Here is a 20,333-nt window from a genome sequence, read left to right on the forward strand (position 1 = left end):
AGCAGAACTAGTCTGCAATACTCCATTCTAACCACTGCGCTACCACAGCTCTTCGATATGGCACTCCAACAAACAATTTAAATCAAACAGTTTCTGACCTAAGGCAGTGCTTAACTGTTCTTGTCATTAGATGGATTCTTCTGAAGTTCAGCCAAATTCTGATTTTCTGGAATTCCTGTCACTGGTTTTACCTTCCAGAACATCAAATTCTAACTTTTTTTGAGAGCTGCTTTGTGTTATAACTGTTGAATCTCTGACAAATCTCCTACTGCTGTTGATACAAGTTGAAGACATTAATAAATGCTTTGACCATTCAGACTTTATGAAAACAAACCACTATTGTTCCAGTCCTTGAACACTTAAAAATTGGATTATTTTTAAAAAAAGAGACTAAATCATTGAAATGTAAAAAAAAAAAAAAAATCAAAAGAAGGTAAAAGCAGAACACTTCATTATTACTGCCAAGAAAGCAACATGGATAGGTTCAACTAGTCATCACGAGTTAAGCAAAGGACTTTGCTGGAAAACAAAATCTGTGCGTCCTAGATTCTAACCATGTGTCCAGATATAAAAGATACAGATAATTTGCTGCAACTTTATTTAGGGTAGAAATACGCATTGTCCCATTATTTTCATTTTCTTTTGTATTTTATATTCTGACAAACTAAAAAAGAAATTGAAAACAAAAAAAACCAAAAGAAAAAAATCGTTATTTTTGTCAAGGGATTTACCTCAGGTAAACTAAACAAGACAGTTTCATGTTGAACAAAAGGTTCCTTGGGAGCAAATCAATTTAACCAACTATTTTGGCAGAGGTTTTTTTTTTTCCAACTTATTTTTCATCCTTTATTTTCTTTAAGGGAGAAACATTTTAAGCAAATATATATATATATTTTTAAAAAATATATGACCCTGTTCACCTGTCCTATCTAACAAATTTGTGAAAAGGTGATAATGCAAATGTTATAAATGGAAAAAGACACCAATAAGACTTAAGAGTACCATCTTGCCTGCCTAACTAAATGAATTTACTCATGACAATAAGTGGGTGGATGAATGAAGACGTATATAGAAGCATATTCTTTGGCAACTTTTTCTTCTCAGATGATATATGCTTGTATATTCGTGAACGGTTTTAATTTACTTGCATTACTAGTTGAGGAACAGATTAATTAATAAGTTTAAGATACATGCTTTCGATACTGCAACAGAAGACTATTGCACAGATATAGAAGGAAGGAAAGAAACAGAAGAGGGAAAAATATCCAGAGATTAGGAAATGGTCTTTCTGAAGACCTTTGTTTGCATAGTTGTTGAGTATGAGCATGTTGATTTATATTCTACAGTAAGCATTACCTAAAATTAAGGCTGAATAGCTTAGTATTCATCAGATATTTTGGGCTTCAGTTCACATCAGCAAGCAAGGTTGAAATAGTCTGGACCCTTAATCTTAATCCATTCCTATTCAAATCAAAAGCTCATTTTATCTATGATTGTATATTTAATAAACTGAACAATATTTAAGCAATTGACTGGTCTCTCTCTCTCTCTCTCTCTATGTGTGTGTGTGTGTGTGTGTAGTAGAGAGAAGAGAAAACACAGTCTGGTTAATGACTATAAATTTTAACTACTCACCAACATTATAAGAAAAGGGATATTGATTAAACGGTCTTGTGATTCACAAAATGTAAGGACTACGTCATTTAGTGTATTGTTTCATTTTCTTTTAGGTTACTCAATACTTCAAGCTATTATGGAAACAGCAGGAGAAAAAAGCTGGCAAGTTAGCGCCATATGTGTGGAGAATTTTAACGATGCAAGTTACAGGCAGCTTTTAGAAGATTTGGACCGAAGACAAGAAAAGAAATTCGTAATAGATTGCGAAATAGAGAGGCTTCAAAATCTCTTAGAACAGGTAATACTTGGTTTTCATGCCACCAGAAACACATTAGCATTGCTTTAGAAATGGACTCTCTTTGGGGTCTTTTATTCTTCCCTGTCTGTCAAGAGGGCATTTTCCTCATCTCCACTTTTATACATAATCTGCTAATTAGTATCAACAATTGCCTCCATTTTGACTATCAATGGGAAATTCCAATAAAACAGTGTTTGGATTCACCCAGGAAAATTAATGGAGGCAGGGTATTCTTGGACTTGATGAAATATAATGGTGAACGACTTATTGCCTTAAATGAGGATGAATATTGGTCACATATAAAGCAGGGACACAGTTCTTCAAACAAAGGAGTCTTTAGAGAGACTCCCTTCAAAAACTCTTTTGATAAATCTCTCTCACTCACACGAATACATTTATTAACATTAAGATTTTAACTTCTAAAGATACATACATTTACACAGTCTACACACTTTGAAAACTGGTTGAAGAAATGAATCTGCTATTGCCACTGTAAGTTTGGCTTTTCTTTGGAGGATACAATATGAAAAGCACCAATATTTGCTTCCAATGGAGATAGAAATCAGTATCATTAATAAATCATATTGCAACACTAATTTATTGACAGAACAGATTGCCATAGCAATAGCTTGGATGACAGTAGTGAACAGATATGCTAATAGCAATATGAAATTATTGGATTGTTAAATCAATCCAGACATACAGTCATACAGAATAAGAGTTGGAAGGGAGCTTGGGGGGTCTTCTGCAGAAGATCTTACCCAATGTCAGGTGAATCGCTGTCCAATTTCTTCTTAAAAACCTCCAGTGATAGAGCACCCAGAACTTATATAGGCAAGCCAATCCCTTGATCATTTTTTTTCACCGGTAGGAAATCTTTCAAAGATCCAGAGATCTTACATGATATCTTGTCTATATCAATTTGACTATAACAATTTACAGCAGACCTGGAATTCTTCTGTAAACCAAAGAAAAGTTAATATTTGTTCACTAGTAATCTCATAGTTTCTTTCCACTCAGACTGGAGGCTCTGGAGTCAGCACATAACTCTCAGATGGCCCTGGCCCCATCTCTGTATCGGATGCAGGACCCTCATCTGAGTCCTCCCCAGACTCCTGGCCTGACCCATGTTCGTCCCCACTGTCCGACTCTGCTGCCATCTCCACAGGCTGCCGGCAGACCACAACAGGTTGGGCTGAGAGAGAATGACAGGCCCAAAGTCACCCAGCCATTTTTTCATGGCTAAGAACTAGAACTCACGGTCTTCCATTTTCTAGCCTGGCGCCTTAACCACCAGACCAACCTGGCTCCCTAACTTTTATCACACATTTATACAGCCCTACCTAGCATAAAGTCATTCTGCTATTCCCAAATTTTGATCACTGCCCCCTCTTGGATCCTTTCACTTAAAATTCTGCCAAACACACTCAAAAAATTAATTCCTCTATAGTTGTTGCCTTCACTGTTGCTACCTTTTTCTTTGTTTGGGGATAATGGCAGTCACCATCCAGAAATACCATCTTCATGCACATGTTAAATAAGTCATTTAGTCACTTCACAAGTGAACCATATTCATATTTTAACATTTTTCCAGTTCCATTATCTGCACTTGCAGCCTTATCCTTTTTCAATATTCTCTAAAACATTTGTAAATCCTTTTTTATCCATTCTTTTTGGACACTAAATTAATAGTATTCATTTCACTTCAATTCTTTCATATACCATGGTCATTCCCATGCAGATCTCTCAAAGTCTCTATCCAGCCTGCCCTTTCTTCAGGTTCATCATAAATCATTTTGGCACTTTTATTTTTAATCCCATTCATTCTCTTGCTTTAATCTGTTTTCATCCATTTCCAGGATAGATTTTTGTTCTCCCATTCAAAATTGCTCTGTTTTTTCTTCTAGTATGAATTGTTCTTTGCTCTGCCTGGAAACCTTGCCACCATCTGTTTTTTAAATCTGCACATTACAAATAATTTTACTCTCTTCCTCATTGTTTGCAGCACTTATTGTCATATATGCATATTTTAATATCTGACCAAGCCATCTCCAGACCATTGACATTTAAAGGAAAATCAATTTGATATGGAGGGAGAAACAGAATATTCCTCAGCTCTTCAGACAATTGCTGGATTTTGCCCAAGCTTATTTCTGGTTTGCATGTTACAGATAGTCCTTGACTTATGAACATAATGGAGACAGCCCATTATGGTCATAAGTCATGATGGCCATAAAGCAGGCCACCCCATGATCAACCCAATTGTACAGTCTTTTTTGTAGCAGTCATTAAAAGCAAAACCTGCATTCGTTAACCCAAAGGTGCTTTTTTTTTCTTCCCAAGAGGCAATTGGACTTTCTTGTGGTTTTTTTGAAGACATTTCACTTCTCATCCAAGAAGCTTCTTCGGCTCTGACTGGATGGTGGGAAATGGAAGGATTTGTACTCCTTGCAGACAGCTGGTCGTTTACATTCTTTTCACTGTCTGCAAGGAGTCTAAGTCCTTCCATTCCCCACCATCCAGTCAGAGATGAAGAAGCTTCTTGGATGAGAAGCAAAACATCTTTAAAGAAAAATCAAAAAGACCAGTTGCCTCTGGAGAAGAAGAAAAAAAGCAACTTTGGGACAACCATGACCTGGATGACTGAGAATCTTCATAGACATCTGCACTCCTTAAGCGAATCGATTTTTTCCTGGTCTTGCCCCAAAACTGGAAGTAAATGCCAGTTTTCAGTAAAAAAAAAACAGTCATAAAATATGGCCACATGAGTGTAGGACACTGGACAAGGCATTAAATGACGGCTAATTGCTGAGCATGATAATATGGGTGTGGGGGCATCAGAACTTCCACATCAAATTCTAAGTATCCCCAGGAAGGTCTGTTATAACTTCAGTTGGTCATTAAGTTCAAGACTACCTGTTATTTTCTCATTCATAATTGAACATGCACCTTTCCTGCACCAGATCACTCTACAAAGTCAGACTAATTTCATTCATTTCTACTGTTTTCTTCTTCTTTCTCTTAGATTCACCTTCTCTCTCTCTCTCTCTCTCTCTCTCTCTCTCTCTGTGTGTGTGTGTGTGTGTGTGTGTGTGTGTTAAATGATGTTATTCACTGTTTTCATATCTTACTTATGAGGGCAGTTTTTATGGGTAATACACATTAAACATGAGTAAAGCGTCAATCACACCATCGTGGCTGCCATCTTGATAGTTTTGACTGTAATTGAAGTCAGCAGATGGGTGACATGGACTACCAACACTACCTTTTAATAAGATAGAGAGGTTATAGTTTGGTTATCAAACTTAGTCCTACCTTCTACCACATGCAGAAAGCAGTTTTGGCATATTTTGTCCAATATTTAAAACAGTGCAATGGGAGTCCAATTTTAAATCATGCCACTAATCTCTAATTGAAAAAATGACTTTTTTTCAAATCAATGTAGGTTGCCTAAATGTCCTATCTCACCAATCAAAAGATGCACTGATACAACCTCAGGATTCGTGCTTCATTTAAAAGACCTTTAAATTAATTCCCAAGATCATAAGTAATTTGTATCCCATACTTATGGATTGGAAAAGAAATTGCATATGTGCATTTTGGGTTTTTTGTTAAAGATCTAAAGACAAACTTTGTCCTACGAGATGTGACCTGCAGCAAAGGAGTGCCATCTAGTGGTTTTGCCAGTTGTTTTATTATGCTGCTACTTTTTAAATATGTTTTAAAATACATTGTGAACTGGAAATTTCAGCTGGTTTTCTTTTTAAAAAAATAAGTTTTCAGAGTTTTCATTTTTAATTGCTTTCAGAGTTAGTGAAGATGTGATTAATCTGAAAAAAATAGACTGGATGGTGGGAGAGTATTTATTTTTAAATGAAGCAGAAACACTATAATGCAGAAATAAAACATGTGTGGAAAATAATTTTATTTTATTATTTTATTTTAGTATGCATTTGCTTAAATGTGTTGTGAGCCAAAAATGTTATTACATGCATCTAGAAAAATTAAAGAGAAATGGAGATTCTGAAGAGGTTGAGAGGGTTAATTTTTTTATGAATTTTTATAAAAGTGTTCAACTATTGCAAGGGTCTTCAAACTTGGCAACTTTAAGACTTGTGGACTTGTGGACTCCCAGAATTCCTGAGGTAACATGACTGGAGGAGGAATTCTGGGAGTTGAAGTCCACAAGTCTTAAAGCTGTCAAGTTTGAAGACCCCTGAGCTATTGGTTTATATTGAATGATGATCACGCAGATTTAAATAATAAAACATGATGGTTTAGTTTCACTATAGCTTGTTAGTCAATTCAGACTTTCCTCAGCTAACTAACTGCCAGACACAATTATTTATGGCCTGAATACAGTGTTGCTGAAATTGTTGATTCAAGTTTCACATCATTATTTCAATGTGTTATATTTTTGTGCCTTCACTGCCTATCTGGATATAGAGATGGAAGTGTGATCATTTAGAGGAAGGAATGGTTTTATTCTTAGTAATCTTGCAGGACAGAGCCAGAATCAGTAGATTGAAATTTCAGGAAGTGGATTCGGGCTAGATAGCATGATGTTTTTCTTGGCAGTAATTGGTGTCAACAAATGAAATAAGTTGCCTTATAAAATGATATAGGCTGAAGCAGTGGTGACTAACCTTTTTGGGCTCCTGTGCCAAAAATTGTGTGCGCACTGGCACTCATGCGCTTGCGTGCCAGCACCCAGAAGGCAATGCACGCCCCCTGAACATGTGCGTGCAATCCCGCCCCCACTTACCTGCATTGCTCCTCAGAGCTGATTTTCAGCTGGTTTGAGGCCTTTTTCAGCCTCCCAGAGGCTTGAAAAAAAGGCCAAATAGGCTCATTTCATCACTTCCGGTATTAGAGGAAGTGATGAAACGGGCTTTTTCGGCCTGCAGAGGCTTTTTTCAAGCCTCTGGGAGGCCGAAAAAGGCCTCAAACCAGCCGAAAATCAGCTGTGAGGCACGCGCATGCACAGGTAAGTTTGCCTGCGGCTCGTGTGCCGGTTCAAATGGCTCTGCGTGCCACCTGTGGCACGCGTGCCATAGGTTCGCCCATCACGGGGCTAAAGCCTTCTGCACAGCCATCTGTCCAGAAGGCTTTAGCAGATGCTGGACTGAACAGGGGGTTGGAGTAGCTGGCCATGAAGATAGATCATGGAATAATAGAGTTGGAAGGAACCTTGGAGATCTTCTAGTCCAAACCCCTGCTCAAGCAAGAGACCCTATGCCATTTCAGATGAATGGTTGTCCAGTCTCTCTTTGAAAGCCTCCGGTGGTGGAGCACCCACAACTTCTTGAAGGCAAGCTGTTCCATCGGTTGATTGCTCTCACCATGAGGAAATTTATCCTTAGTTCTGTGTTGCTTCTTTCCTTGGTTAGTTTCCATCCATTGTTTCTCGCTTTGCTTTTTGGTGCTTTGGAAAATAGTTTGATCCCCTTGTCTTTATAGGAGCCCCTCAAATATTGGAACACTGCTATCATGTTTTTCCTGGTGCTTCTTCTCATTAGGACAGACATACCCAATTCCTGTAACCATTCTTCTATATTTTAGTCTCCACCGCTCTAATCATTATGATAGTTTTCAACTCTGTGATTCTAAGTAAAGAATGTAGACAATTAAATCAATGTCAAACTTCTTTATTTTGTCTTCAGCACAGTTTCTTTTTCTCAAGCCTACTGCCAAAGATATATGCTCAAAGATCTTAGGACCGTGATGGCGAACCTATGGCACGCATGCCACAGGTGGCACACTGAGCCATTTGTTGGGCACACGAGCCCCAGCCAAACTTACCTGCACTGCGCATGTGCACGCCTCCCAGCTGATTTTCAGCCTGTTTGAAGCCGTTTTTGCCCTCCCAAGAGTCAAGGGAAGCCTCTGCAGCTTTGGGAGGCTGAAAAACGGGCCTTCTGGAAATAGTCCAGCTGGCTTTTGAGATAACCATAACCTGAAATGGCTGAGAATCTCCATAGACACAGGGAGACTGAGACTGTTATCAAAACACTGTGCAGATGCTTTCAAAAGTCAAGGTTAAGACCCAGGCAGTAAAATGTCAGTTGCCAAGTAGGTTGGAGAAACTGATAATAGATATGGCTAGTCTAGAGAAAAGAAGGGCTAGAAGTGGCATGATAGTAGTATTACAGTGTTTGAGGGGCTGCCATAAAGAAGAGGAAGTCAACTTATTTTCCAAAGCACCAGAAGGCAAGACAAGAAACAATGGATGGAAACTAATCAAGGAGGGAAGCAACCTGGAATTAAGGAGAAACTTCCCAAGTGAGAACAATTAAGCAGTGGAACATCTTGCTTTCAGAGGTTGTGGGTGCTTCATCACTGCAGTTTTTTAAGAAGAGACTGGACAGCCACTTGTTTGAAATGGTATAAGGTCTACTGCTTGAGCAGCGAGCTGGACTAGAAGACCTCCAAAGTCTATTGTGATTGATCTTCTCTAAATGATATTTATGATCTACCCCAGATACTGCACCAAGATCAAGACATAAGTACAGGTTTTTGGTGCCAATTCCTATCTTAGCAATAGCAATAGCACTTAGACTTATATGCCACTTTATAGTGCTTTACAGCCCTCTCCAAGCGGTTTACAGAATCAGTGTATTGTCCCCAACAATCTGGATCCTCGTTTTACCGATCTCGGAAGGATGGAAGGCTGAGTCAACCTTGAGCCTGGTGAGATTCAATCTGCCAAATTGCAGGCAGCTGGCTGCAGCAGAAGTAGCTTGTAGTACTTCACTCTAACCACTGCGCCCCCGGGGCTCTTAAGTATCCACATGTAGAGATACACAGTCAGGATAGGTTGCTCAGATATTTAAATCTTGACAGGAGGTAATAGAATCCCTCATAGTGAATGCAGGCACACTATTTTTTAAAACTTGGTTGTGAAAAAGCATAAATGAAAAAGAGCACAATATCATGGGGGGGTGGGAATCAGAAAAAATCTTTCTTTGTGTTTTCTGATAATTTTTCACACTCTCCGCATAACTGCATGTGATCATTGTAATTATTTGTTGTGCTTCTGCATTTGAGACAAACCGCACATCTTCCAATGTGGCTTGCCCTGCTATTTCCTTCTACTCATAGCTCCTGTTTTCCCTCCTAGAAAGAAAATCTCAGTGTCAATTGCCCCTTTTAGTGAACTTCTAGAACCCGTTCTATCACAAAAGTATTTTTTCTAAAGTCACGCTTCAGTGCTAGTGCAGCTGTACTGAACATTTGCCAGTGCTTGGTGAATCGTCTTTTTTTCTTCTTCCCTTGTCAGAGGCTCTTAAAATATTTTGTGGATGGCTTTGTGGAAGATTTATCCTTGCTTCAGGTGCTGCATAGAAATCTCATCTCTTAGACATTTATATTGCTGGTCTTTTTTGCTGCAATATTGGCATTCCAGTCCCATTTTTTTTTTAAATTTTGTTAGACCCTTTGACAGCGTCAGGAACTTTGTTGCTAGATTTTTCTGAGCTAGGTTTTGGGTCTGCAAACATTTCATTACCATAAGCATCCCTGCAGAAGATGAGGAAACCTGTGCAGTTTTTCCTCTGAGTTGTTACAGAATTCTATCACAGAACCCTCCATATCATAATCATTATTTATTATGAGGAGCTGTAGCTTTCAGAAAAAGTTTACCTTAAACATGGTTTAAGAGAGGCAAAGTTAAATGAGAAAAATGTTTCACGCTACCAAGGGAATGCACTATTTTGAGCAAGATATGAACACTTGACTTAAAGAGATATTCATCTTGATTTGCTTCTGTGCTTAAAAGATGCTTACGTCCTTACAAAAACATACACCCTCAGGGCAGTCTGCAACCAATATATTTTAAAGAGAAGCCTTTAAAAAAAATGAAATGATAGAATTTATGGGAAAGGAAAAGCCAAGTCATCCAATTCAATTTCCTTCCCAGTGCAAGATTTACATTGTAAATTCTAATTCTGGGGAATATTTACTACCAACTCTTGAGTTGCAAACAGTTGCACAACTGCCATATGGCAGCACAGAGATAAAGATAACTCTTAATTCATTTTTACCATCTAGTGGTTGTTTGCAGTTTATCAGCTCCTGTTTGGAAGCCCTTGTGGGAATTTTTTAATTCACCGAATTACAGAATCACAGAATTCAAAGTGATCTCAAAAGTCATAATGTTCCCCAATCCACTGCTTAGTGCAGGATATGTGAAGATCTTTTGACAAGAGATTATCCGGCCTCTGTTTGAAGATTTCTAGTAAATTGGAACATACTACTTCATAAGGCTTCCTCGTAAGAAGGAAGAGATATAATTCCTCAAAATATGCAACCTGATTTTACTTTTCTACCCTTCGGTCCATTGGTTCTGTCCCTTTCCTTCCATAACAGAATAGAAGCACTTGTCTGTCTAACAAGCCTTTAAATAATTGAAGATCATTGTTGTATCTACCCTCAGTCTTCTACTTCACAAGCTAAATTTACCCAATTCCTTTGACCATTCCTTACAAGACTTGGTTTCCAGTCCACTCACAATCTTGGTAGCTCTTCTCTGACCTTGTTCTAGGATAATAATGTATAGAAATGAATGCAATATTCTAAGTGAGACCTGACTAAGCAGAGTTGATTATATATGTTAATGAAACTGAAAATAGCATTTGACTTTTTAACTATGTCATTGTTGCTCCTGTTCAGCTGGTGATGTACTAAATATTCAGATCTTTTGTTCTATTTTGTATACCATTATCAGGTCTCCACATCCTTTATTTTTGCCCTTTGTTTTCTCCCAGATACATGAGAAATGCATTTCTCGGTGTTACATTCTACCCTGTTTATTTTCCATCTTTTTATCATCTACCTTACAACTTATCATGTTATTAATGAGACAATTTGTTGAATGCTTTGTTGAAGTTAGGGGATATATCAACAGCATTCTCCCAATCTCCCTCCCTCCCTCCCTCCCTCTCTCTCTCTCTCTGTGAAAGAGAGGGAGGGGGAGAGAGAGAGGAAGGAAGGAAGGAAGGAAGAAAGGAAGAAAGAAAGAAGGAAGAAAGAAAGAAAGAAAGAAAGAAAGAAAGAAAGAAAGAAAGAAAGAAAGAAAGAAAGAAAGAAAGAAAGAAAGAAAGAAAGACTGAGACTGAAATAGAGAGAGAGATGGGTTAGTTTAGAAAGCCAGTGCATATTCTCATATTTTCATATCCATTATTTAAGCATTCAAATATTTTAACTATCTTTGTAATTTTGATGAAGTTGTACAATACTGACAATATATTATAAGTAACAACCTTATAATAAATAAAGTAACCTTTGGATAATATACAGTTTATTGCTTTCTCTTGTCTACCCCATCTTTCTACAGATTGTGAGTGTTGGAAAACATGTTAAAGGCTATCATTACATTCTTGCAAATCTGGTAAGAATCCTTTTTGATGTTTAATTTCATGCCAGGCTAGTTAAATGATAAATGTCCACAGAAAAGGGAAATATGGTGTTGATTTAGTAATGAAAATTGAAATCTCATTGTTGATGTTGAGCTGGCTTCATCTAATGCAGGGGTTCCCAACCTGGGATGCTTGCACCCCCTGGGGGTCTGAGACGATATTCCAGGGGGTGCGAGAAGAGTCCAGGTAAATAATAGGATATTGGCTATATGTTGGCATTTTTATTTTCTTTTGCAATGGATTAACTTAACTGAGCAAAATATAAATTTCAGGGGGTGAGAGGTTCGAGTGAAATTTCTTTAGGGGTGCGGGGTGAAAAAAAGGTTGGGAACCACTGATCTAATGTAATGGTAATACATTAAAACCATGTTTTGGTTTGTTTGACTCTATTTAACTTTTCCTCCCTGAAACTTTCCTTATCACGAGTATCCCAGGGAAAGGTCACGCAGCACATTCCTTCCATCCAGTGATGATGATGGAGATAGGCAAGATTGCAAATAGTGTTGCAATGAATTTCCCCACCCTCCTCCCTTTGTACCTGTATAGTCCATGTTCAAAAGGAGCAAGATTTGCATTATAATGGCCATCCTGCTAATTTTGATATGAGTGTAGAAGATGACCAGGCTGAGCCCGAGGGAGGGATCAAACACATCTTCAGTCATGAATCCCTGAGCACCCACAAGAAATATAAGCCCAGCCCACCTTCAATGCCTTCTTATCTCCCGCTCATTGTCCTTGATGTGCAGATCCTTGCAGAGAGATCCTTGCAGAGAGCTTAAACTTGCAATAAATCTTTATATTCATTTGAACTGCCTGAGTCTCTGGCGTTTCACAATGGTGTAGTATCAAGGGTGGGATTCTACCGGTTCTGTCTGGCTCTGTAGAACCCGTAGCTCTGAAGAGTTGCAGACACAGAACCAGTTCTGTGTCTGCTGCTGTTTTGGCCCATTGCCTGCCCGGGCTCTTACCTTTATTTCCTGCTTTTTCAACCTCAGCTGCATTGCGCGGCACAGCTGCGGTTGAAAAAGCAGGAAAAAAGTGCTTTTTGAAACGCTGCTCAGCTGTCCAGGCAGCAAGCTGATGATGTTTCACACATGCACACAGCAAAATGTAAATCACCGAACTGTTAGTTACACCGGTCGGATCCCACCCCTGTGTAGTATGAATGAATGAATGAATGAATGAATGAATGAATGAATGTATGTATGTATGTATGAATGAATGAATGTATGAATGAATGAATGAGTGTGTTCGTGTGTGTATGTGTGTTGATGTAACTTCTACTAGGTTTATGTATATTATATACTACCTTGAATATTTCTCTATAAATGTTACATAAATGCAAGTGCAATCCAATTAATTTTAGTTATAATAATAAACTGCCCTGATCTCTAATAGTTCTTACCGTAACAAAATATAGCATCCCATAACAGTTAAGAGAAAAGGGGGGGGGACCTATATTTCTTCAACACTCTTTGTAGAAATGCCAACTTTTCCTGCAAAAAGCAAAAGTGAATGTGTTACAATTATTTACTACTGTTAAATATGTAATTTATATACTGTATTTCATTTTAAGGAACTAAATTTCAAAAATGTAGAAAAATAAAAGCAATAAAAAGTAAATTATTGAAATTACTCTCAAGTTATCTATCTCAAGGCCAGTATTAAATAAAGGTGATATACTAAATAAATAGAAAATAAATAAATAGAAAACATATTAAATTCTGCAATTTCACAAGAACCCATATGCATAATAATTAGTGGGGAAAAACTTGTTCTCTGATTTTTTTTTCCGCTTTTATATTTTCTAAACCTTAAGTTTTATAGTGGATATCTCTAAATCAAAGTTGTTACATGAATGAGTTACTCCCTATATCAACACAATATATCATTGTAGAATAAGAAAAAAATGAATGATAGGATCAGTAAAGAGAATATTAGTAATACTTTTTGAAATGTCCCAATTACTGACAGTGTTACTATTTTATATGTGATGCATTTAAATGTGATCCTAAGAATTAAAAAGTTATTGTCAGTTTATTGATAGATGCCAAAATCATTGCATCTCACTGTGGGAAAGTTTCTCTCTCCTCTTTATCATACTGCCCTTAAAAAATAATAAGATACATAGCAGTAACGTTGACATCGTTTATGCAATGTTAACTTGCTTATGCAAATCAGATTAGTAAAGAAAAGTTTGTAAAAAAGGTTATTAATTATTTTCTGCAGCTATTAGTATAAGATATGGTGTACCTTATTATTTTTTCCATGTCAATGCATTTTCAAATATTTATACTTAAGTAGATACCGGTAGTTCTAGTATAATAATTTTATTTTTATGTATTTCTATTGGTAATTGTAATACTGCTGGGCTAGAATGAGACTTCTTGCACTGGAAAAAGCCAATTATCTGACACAGCCCAAAAAAAAACCTATCCATACTAAGCAAGAAAGAACTATCTGTTTTTCATCCTTCGGGTAGGTTGCTTCATTCCCATTAAAACCAGGATACTAGCCTACAGCAAGAAATTGATGTACACTAGGCAGTTTGTGACAAGTACTGCATGGGACAAGGGCTGAACACTATATTCTGCCCCATTTACAAGCTTGAGAATTCCAAGATCAGAAAAGAAATGCCACAAAAGTTTTTGCAGTGACTGTGGGAGAATATATGAATACTGTACAAACTTTTCTCTCCATCTTTAGAGGAGAGATCTAAGAAAGATCTCATGGTCCCTGGGATGCCTTTAAGGGAAAAATAGAAGCAATAAAACTAGTTATTTTCAATAGTCTGTTAAATATGAGTCTATGTGGAGCCAGCTGTAGAATTATATCAGTGTACAATTATACAAAATATACATAAATAAATGCATTATATTGTATTGGAAAATGGAACAGTTGTATTCATATTAAATACACCCAAGGATCAGATTAAAATAGTTGAAGAATAAAATATAACCTTTTAACTTAACCATTATAATGACTAAATGTCAGTGAAAAAGTTTTGATGACATGCTGGATAAAATTACAATATGATGGAATTTTTTTTTCACAGGGATTCAAAGATATTTCCCTGGACAGATTTATGCATGGAGGAGCCAACATCACAGGGTTTCAATTAGTGGACTTCAATACACCTATGGTTTTTAAACTCATGCAACGGTGGAAGAAACTGGACCAGAGAGAATACCCAGGATCAGAAACTCCCCCTAAGGTTCTATTCTACATTAAAATCTGAAATAACCTTTCATATAACTTGACTTCAACCATACTGCAGTTATAAGTAACTGCCTAATATTGTGAAGATCTATTGACTTCTATGTGTTAATCAGGTTCCCTCAGTCCCTTTTACTTAATCTTCATACTTTGTTTTTCCCCAGCCTGGGACTTTTATCCTGCTGTTGACCAAACTGTGAGCACTGAGATAAATATAATGTTGGTGGTAATATTAGTCTTAGTTCTTCTGGGTTCTGATGGAGTTTAGTGAAGGATATCTTGGATAATCATTCTAAGGCTTGCTACAGGGACTGGTACATTCCATTCCATATCCAGAATTATCTCTTTCTTCATTTAAAGGTTGAATCATAATAAGAAACAAATGATGATGTTACATAGGTGGGTAATGAAATGTCTGCAAGCAAATAACCAAGTTTAGGGCTTAGCTTAGAGAGCATCAAGGACTCCACAGTTCAACCCTGAATTACAGATATTCCCTCTGTTGTCCTTTTTGTGATTGAGTGAAACAATTCTTTCCAGTTATAGTGAAACTTATTTCGTATTCATTAGTAAACTGAGTTTAAAGGAGTTTTGTTATTGTATGTATTGTTCCCTATTTAATTAAGAATTCCCAAATATCTTATTTCTTTATTATTATTCTGATTTTTTTTTACTTTATCCATTCATTTATCCATTGTTTATACAACTTCTATCAGTTTTGTTCCATCCAAAATCAATTATTGCAACTTTGAGAAGTTTTCTGTTCTCAGGGGCAGGTCATAAAGTCATATTACTGGCTTTGCCTTCGTGAAAGGATTGACTCTTTCCTCTTGGATCCAATCTTGTCTGACCAAAAGTACATTTTATGGGAAGTCCAATTTTCCATTTTATTCTAGTTCTTTTGTAATTCCTAAAATCACCTTATATAATATAACTTCAGAATTAAATTTAATCTTAATGTCCCAAGAATGTGGCAATTTTATCATCCTTTTTTACTAGGAAATCTTTCTCAGCTTGCCAAACGAATGCTTGTCAATGGAGGAATCAAAGATTTAATAGTTTTATTTTTTAGCATAATTGTAATACTAGGTATAATTGATGTACAATTTTTCCATTTGATTAGTATACCTCTGCTCTGACTTATGACGGAGTACTTGTGATGGCCGAGACTTTCCGAAATCTTCGAAAGCAAAAAATAGATATTTCTCGAAGAGGAAATGCTGGGGATTGTCTTGCAAATCCAGCTGCACCATGGAGCCAAGGAATTGACATGGAGAGGACACTGAAACAGGTGTGGTTCTTATAAGATTTACATCTGCTTGGTTTTTGTGGAAGCTGCTATATTAGAAATTATCACAAACATTTAAACTGCCAGATGGTTATTGGAATTACTGTGTTACATTTAATTAATTGATGAAATAAATTTATTTAATGGTCCATCTCTTAGACGGACGTCTGGGTAGAGAACAAAATTAAACACGATACGAATGCAATACAGAAAGACCATTTAAAACAATAATACACATTTAGTGACCTTTCAAAGTTACAACGGCACTGAAAAATGAACATTTTTCACATGAACTTTGCAGAATCTTCCTGGGCACATGATCAAACATTGGATTTTTTTTTTCCATCTGTGTTTTAAAGTTTGGAGACTAGCAAACTGAACAGGGCCACCTTGTGGTGAGATGAGCAGAAAATAATAATAATAAATAAAATAAATAAACATAAGAGCCATGATGGCGCAGTGGTTAGAGTGCAGTACTGCAGGCTACTTCTGTTGATTGCCGACTGCCTGCAATTTGGCAGTTCGAATCTCATCACACTCAAGGTTGATTCAGCAGCCTTCTATTCTTCCAAGTTGGGCAAAATGAGGAGCCAGATTGTTGGGGGTAATATGCTGACTCTGTAAACCTCTTAGAGAGGGCTGTAAAGCACTGTATAAGTCTAAGGGCTATTGCTTATGCTTTATTTCCACCACTGATACAAACAGAATGAAATGTAGGGGACTGGCAGCACCAATGGATAAAAGCATAATGCAGCATAAACTGCAATCCTTTTGTGCACTGTTGCTTTTCTCATTTCAACAAAGGGGCCAGTTCTAGCAGCTGCCCCTGTTCATTATATATTTGTCATTCAAATGAAAAAAATGTTAGTTCTACTCCATATGCTGGTTTCGCATGAAATAGAAGATTCATTCTCAGGTATAGAAACCCACTGTATGATTGTTCCAGTTATGCTTTCTCAGCCCAACCCTATTTGAGCACTTCTCATGAGGGAAAATCTGAATGAGACTGATTTGTATATATCCTTGAACTTCTCATGGAAGTGGGTGATATAAATCTAAGTAAAAAATAGGGTAACATTTTCTTGGAGTGGACAACATTAATCTATTCCATGTTGAACAGAAGCCAGGTTTTTTTTTCTCTCCAAAATTATGAGGTTAAAAAAAAGTGATTTATTGCCAAAAGAGATGAATACAGAAAACCTAATCTCACATCACAATGATAAAAGAAATGAAAAGTTTATATTTTTGTCTAAGAATTATTTTATGTTTTTCAACATGCATGCCAAATGCATCCTGAAGATTTGATGGCTCCATATAACTTAGAATTCCAAATAATCTCTCAATCTTTCTGCTTTATTATATAATTTAAGAATGAAATAAAACAGGAATTTTTCAACTGATGAAAAGGATCTCCATACCCTGATGAATATAGAGACTTAGAAGTTTTCTGATCCAGACTGGGAGTTTTTAGGCTTTCTTTTCACGGAGAATTGTTTTGGTCTATAGGAAAAGAAAAAGTAAAAAAAACAACAATCCTGAAGAGACTGTAAAAAATCATTTTCTTGAAAAAAAATTCATGTTGTTCTCCCCCCACCCTCACCCCCATTATTTTACACCATTGGCCCGTATGAGATAGAAATCAAGTACTGTATTGTCAAATATTGTAGACAACGGAGTGCTGCAGAACAATGAGATGGTGACCTCATTGTATTATACAAATGGTTAGAACATTTCTATTTTTTAAAAAAAATACAAATATTTAGGCATTTGACATTTTTTACTTTAGCTTTAGTTACGTACAGAAATTGCTAAGAAGTGGATGCCAGAAATTTGCTATTGAATTTTCATCCTGAGACACTCTAAAAGTAATTTTAAGAATTAGCTATGGATAATCCATGGGCTATGTGCTAACCATTCCTCACTTCAGCATTTCAAGGACAGAACACGTGACATAAACCTGACATTTACATTTGATGCTTTGGATTCAGTCTAAATTAAGATTCTAGAGTGGGATGGGATGAGGTAGACATTTCCTTATAAAGGTTTGTTGAGGAACAAAGTGTTAAAAACCAAAAGCACACAGAGATTGCTATGCTCTTCTTTCATCCTTATTAAAACTTTGGAGAGAATCTAGGGCAGGGGTGTCAAACTGCCACGGTGGCATCACGTGATGTAGCGGGACATTTTACCCCTTTGCTAAACCGGGCATGGGTGTGGCCAGCGCGTGATGCATCCAGCCCGCAGGCTGGGAGTTTGACAGACCTGATCTAGGGGTAGAAAAATGAATCTGGGTAAACAATTAACATGTCCCTTGTGAAAAAGGTTTACTTCTACATGAGATCTTGCAATGAATAAGTACTTTTATCACTAATCCATATTTTAATTTTATGTTCAATTTGAAGGTTCGAATACAAGGACTGACTGGAAATGTTCAGTTTGACCACTATGGTCGTAGAGTCAACTATTCAATGGATGTATTTGAACTGAAGAGCACAGGCCCTCGAAAGGTGTGTTCTAATTCTGCATTATTTGTTTAGTTCATTCATGTGTGTCTCTGTATCTATAGAAATTGTTAATAGAACACAGTTTAGCTAATAAATCCAATTATGTTTACAGTACCAACCATTTTATTATCCGGTTTTTAATAATACTCTATTATTAGAACATGTATGCAATTTTTCATATAACAAGACACAGCATCTTTCTTTGTCATAAGGGCAGAATCCTTTGTTTGCTGGGCTTTTTGTTTTCATAACAACAGTGAAAAAAGCAAGGTTTGAGTTAGGAATACAAAGAAAAATAAAGGAAGCCAGAAGTAAAATAGCTGGTAAGCTTTTTTCTCATTACTGTGCGAAACATAAATACTTTAGGACAATTCAAATGTTTCAATGAACGTTCCTTTATTATTATTTTTTAATACGAGGTTTCAGAACAAGAGATCTGGAATATTAAGAGTATTTGCTCACCTGTTTCATTTGTAATTAGAGTCCAATAAGAGGAGACAGACATAATGTCTTGATTGTATGCTTACAGAGATTATTTTGTTTATTTGTATCTTACCTTAATTATTTTTACAAATAAATCAAGGCAGTGAACATATCCCACACACCTTCCTCCTCCTACTTTCCCCACAACAACAACTAGCCTGAGAGAGTGTGTCTGGCCTCCAGCTGCTTTCATGCCTAAGGCAGAACTAGAACTCATAGTCTCAGAACTTCTATCTGGAGCTTCAACCATTAGAGCAATTTGTAGTTTGCTGAAACACATAAGAGTTTCCTCTTATCTTTCAAATATGCTCTATACTTGTGACTTAATAAGTATATAAAATTGAATAAAATATAGAATAAATAAAATTGAATATAAAATAAAATTGAAACATAGTAATCCCTTTTCATTTGGCTATATACTTTGTTGATGGTTGCTTGATGTAAGAGTTGAAGTCAAGCGTCAACCATCTAGAATTCATGTCCTCCAAAGCCCGATACTTCATTTTTGACATCAATTTTCTGAACAAGGATAGGTCATCAGAAAAAAAAAAAAGTTATAGGCTTTTAATTTTACTGCCAAGAAATATCCTTGCTTCTTATGGTTTATGTACTATGATTTATGGTTCCTTCAGCAATTTCTTCTCATGCATCAGAACATTTAAGGGCAGGAGAAAACACATGTATTTTTATTACCCAGCTTTTTAATATCTTTTTTTAAAAAACATTCACAGGGGTGCATGTTTTCATTTCTGCAATTAAATTCCTAATCCGCCTGCCCGCTTTAGTCGTCCTATTTTTCATACACAAAGTTTTGTTTTGTTTGTTGTATTTCCACTGTTGGAACCTTACACAGAAGAGGGCTTTTTTTTAATCTCTGCAAAAAATCAAAATAAAATACCGTGTTTCTCCAACAATACGGCCTCCACCAATAGGAAGGCCCAGCATGTTTTTTGGGCATAAAATCAAATTAAGCCCCTCCCCCCAAATTTAGGCCTATTTTAAAATATGAAAAATAAGGGGAAGGGCTTGCCGTTAGGAGCACCGAATTCTCGCCACCAGCCGCTCCTAACGGGTGATCATGGCCAAGCACAGAGAGCTCCCTATTCCCACCTTTGCTACAGACACCTTTGGCACCCGCCGCTGTTGCTTTCCCTTCTGCCCATTACGCCGCCACATTTGGAGCTGGCGCTTCCGTGTTTGGAGTGCTGCCGCCATTTGGAGCTCCAAACGCGGAAGTGGCAGCTCAAACATGACGGCGGGCGATCTTTTATTTTGGTCGCGAAATTCAAAGCGAGCAAGAGAGGGAGACTGCGATGCCTCCATCTGAGATGGCAACCTCACTAGTGGATCACAACGTGGCTGGAAGCCCGAATCGGCGGGATACGATGGCGATATTTTTGGAGCGAGAGGAAAGGGAGAGAAGAGTTGCGAGGCGTAATTTGCAGGAGGAAGTGGGTGTACCCACGGCAGGGAGCCCAAGGAAGAAGGGCCGGTAGGCAACGGAGAGGGTC

At 37.1% G+C, this 20,333-nt stretch overlaps 1 protein-coding gene across 6 annotated transcripts in view; it reads left to right on the plus strand.

Annotated features, from left to right (window-relative positions):
- Positions 1–20,333, plus strand: part of GRIA4 (glutamate ionotropic receptor AMPA type subunit 4) — a 273,775-nt gene that overhangs the window by 184,618 nt on the left and 68,824 nt on the right. For all 6 annotated transcript variants that reach the window (XR_015749727.1, XM_087966209.1, XM_087966208.1 and 3 more), the window contains exons 4-8: positions 1,731–1,915; positions 11,250–11,303; positions 14,387–14,545; positions 15,671–15,838; positions 18,238–18,342. Coding sequence is in view for 5 of the 6 variants with exons in the window: in XM_087966209.1 (XP_087822335.1) it covers positions 1,731–1,915; positions 11,250–11,303; positions 14,387–14,545; positions 15,671–15,838; positions 18,238–18,342 (671 nt within the window). In the remaining variant the exon portion in view is untranslated. The remainder of the gene's footprint in view (positions 1–1,730; positions 1,916–11,249; positions 11,304–14,386; positions 14,546–15,670; positions 15,839–18,237; positions 18,343–20,333) is intronic.

This window comes from Notechis scutatus, chromosome 5, assembly GCF_049901735.1.
Source record: "Notechis scutatus isolate UNSWTSFEM ecotype Mainland chromosome 5, rNotScu1.2, whole genome shotgun sequence".
Lineage (NCBI taxonomy): Eukaryota > Metazoa > Chordata > Lepidosauria > Squamata > Elapidae > Notechis > Notechis scutatus.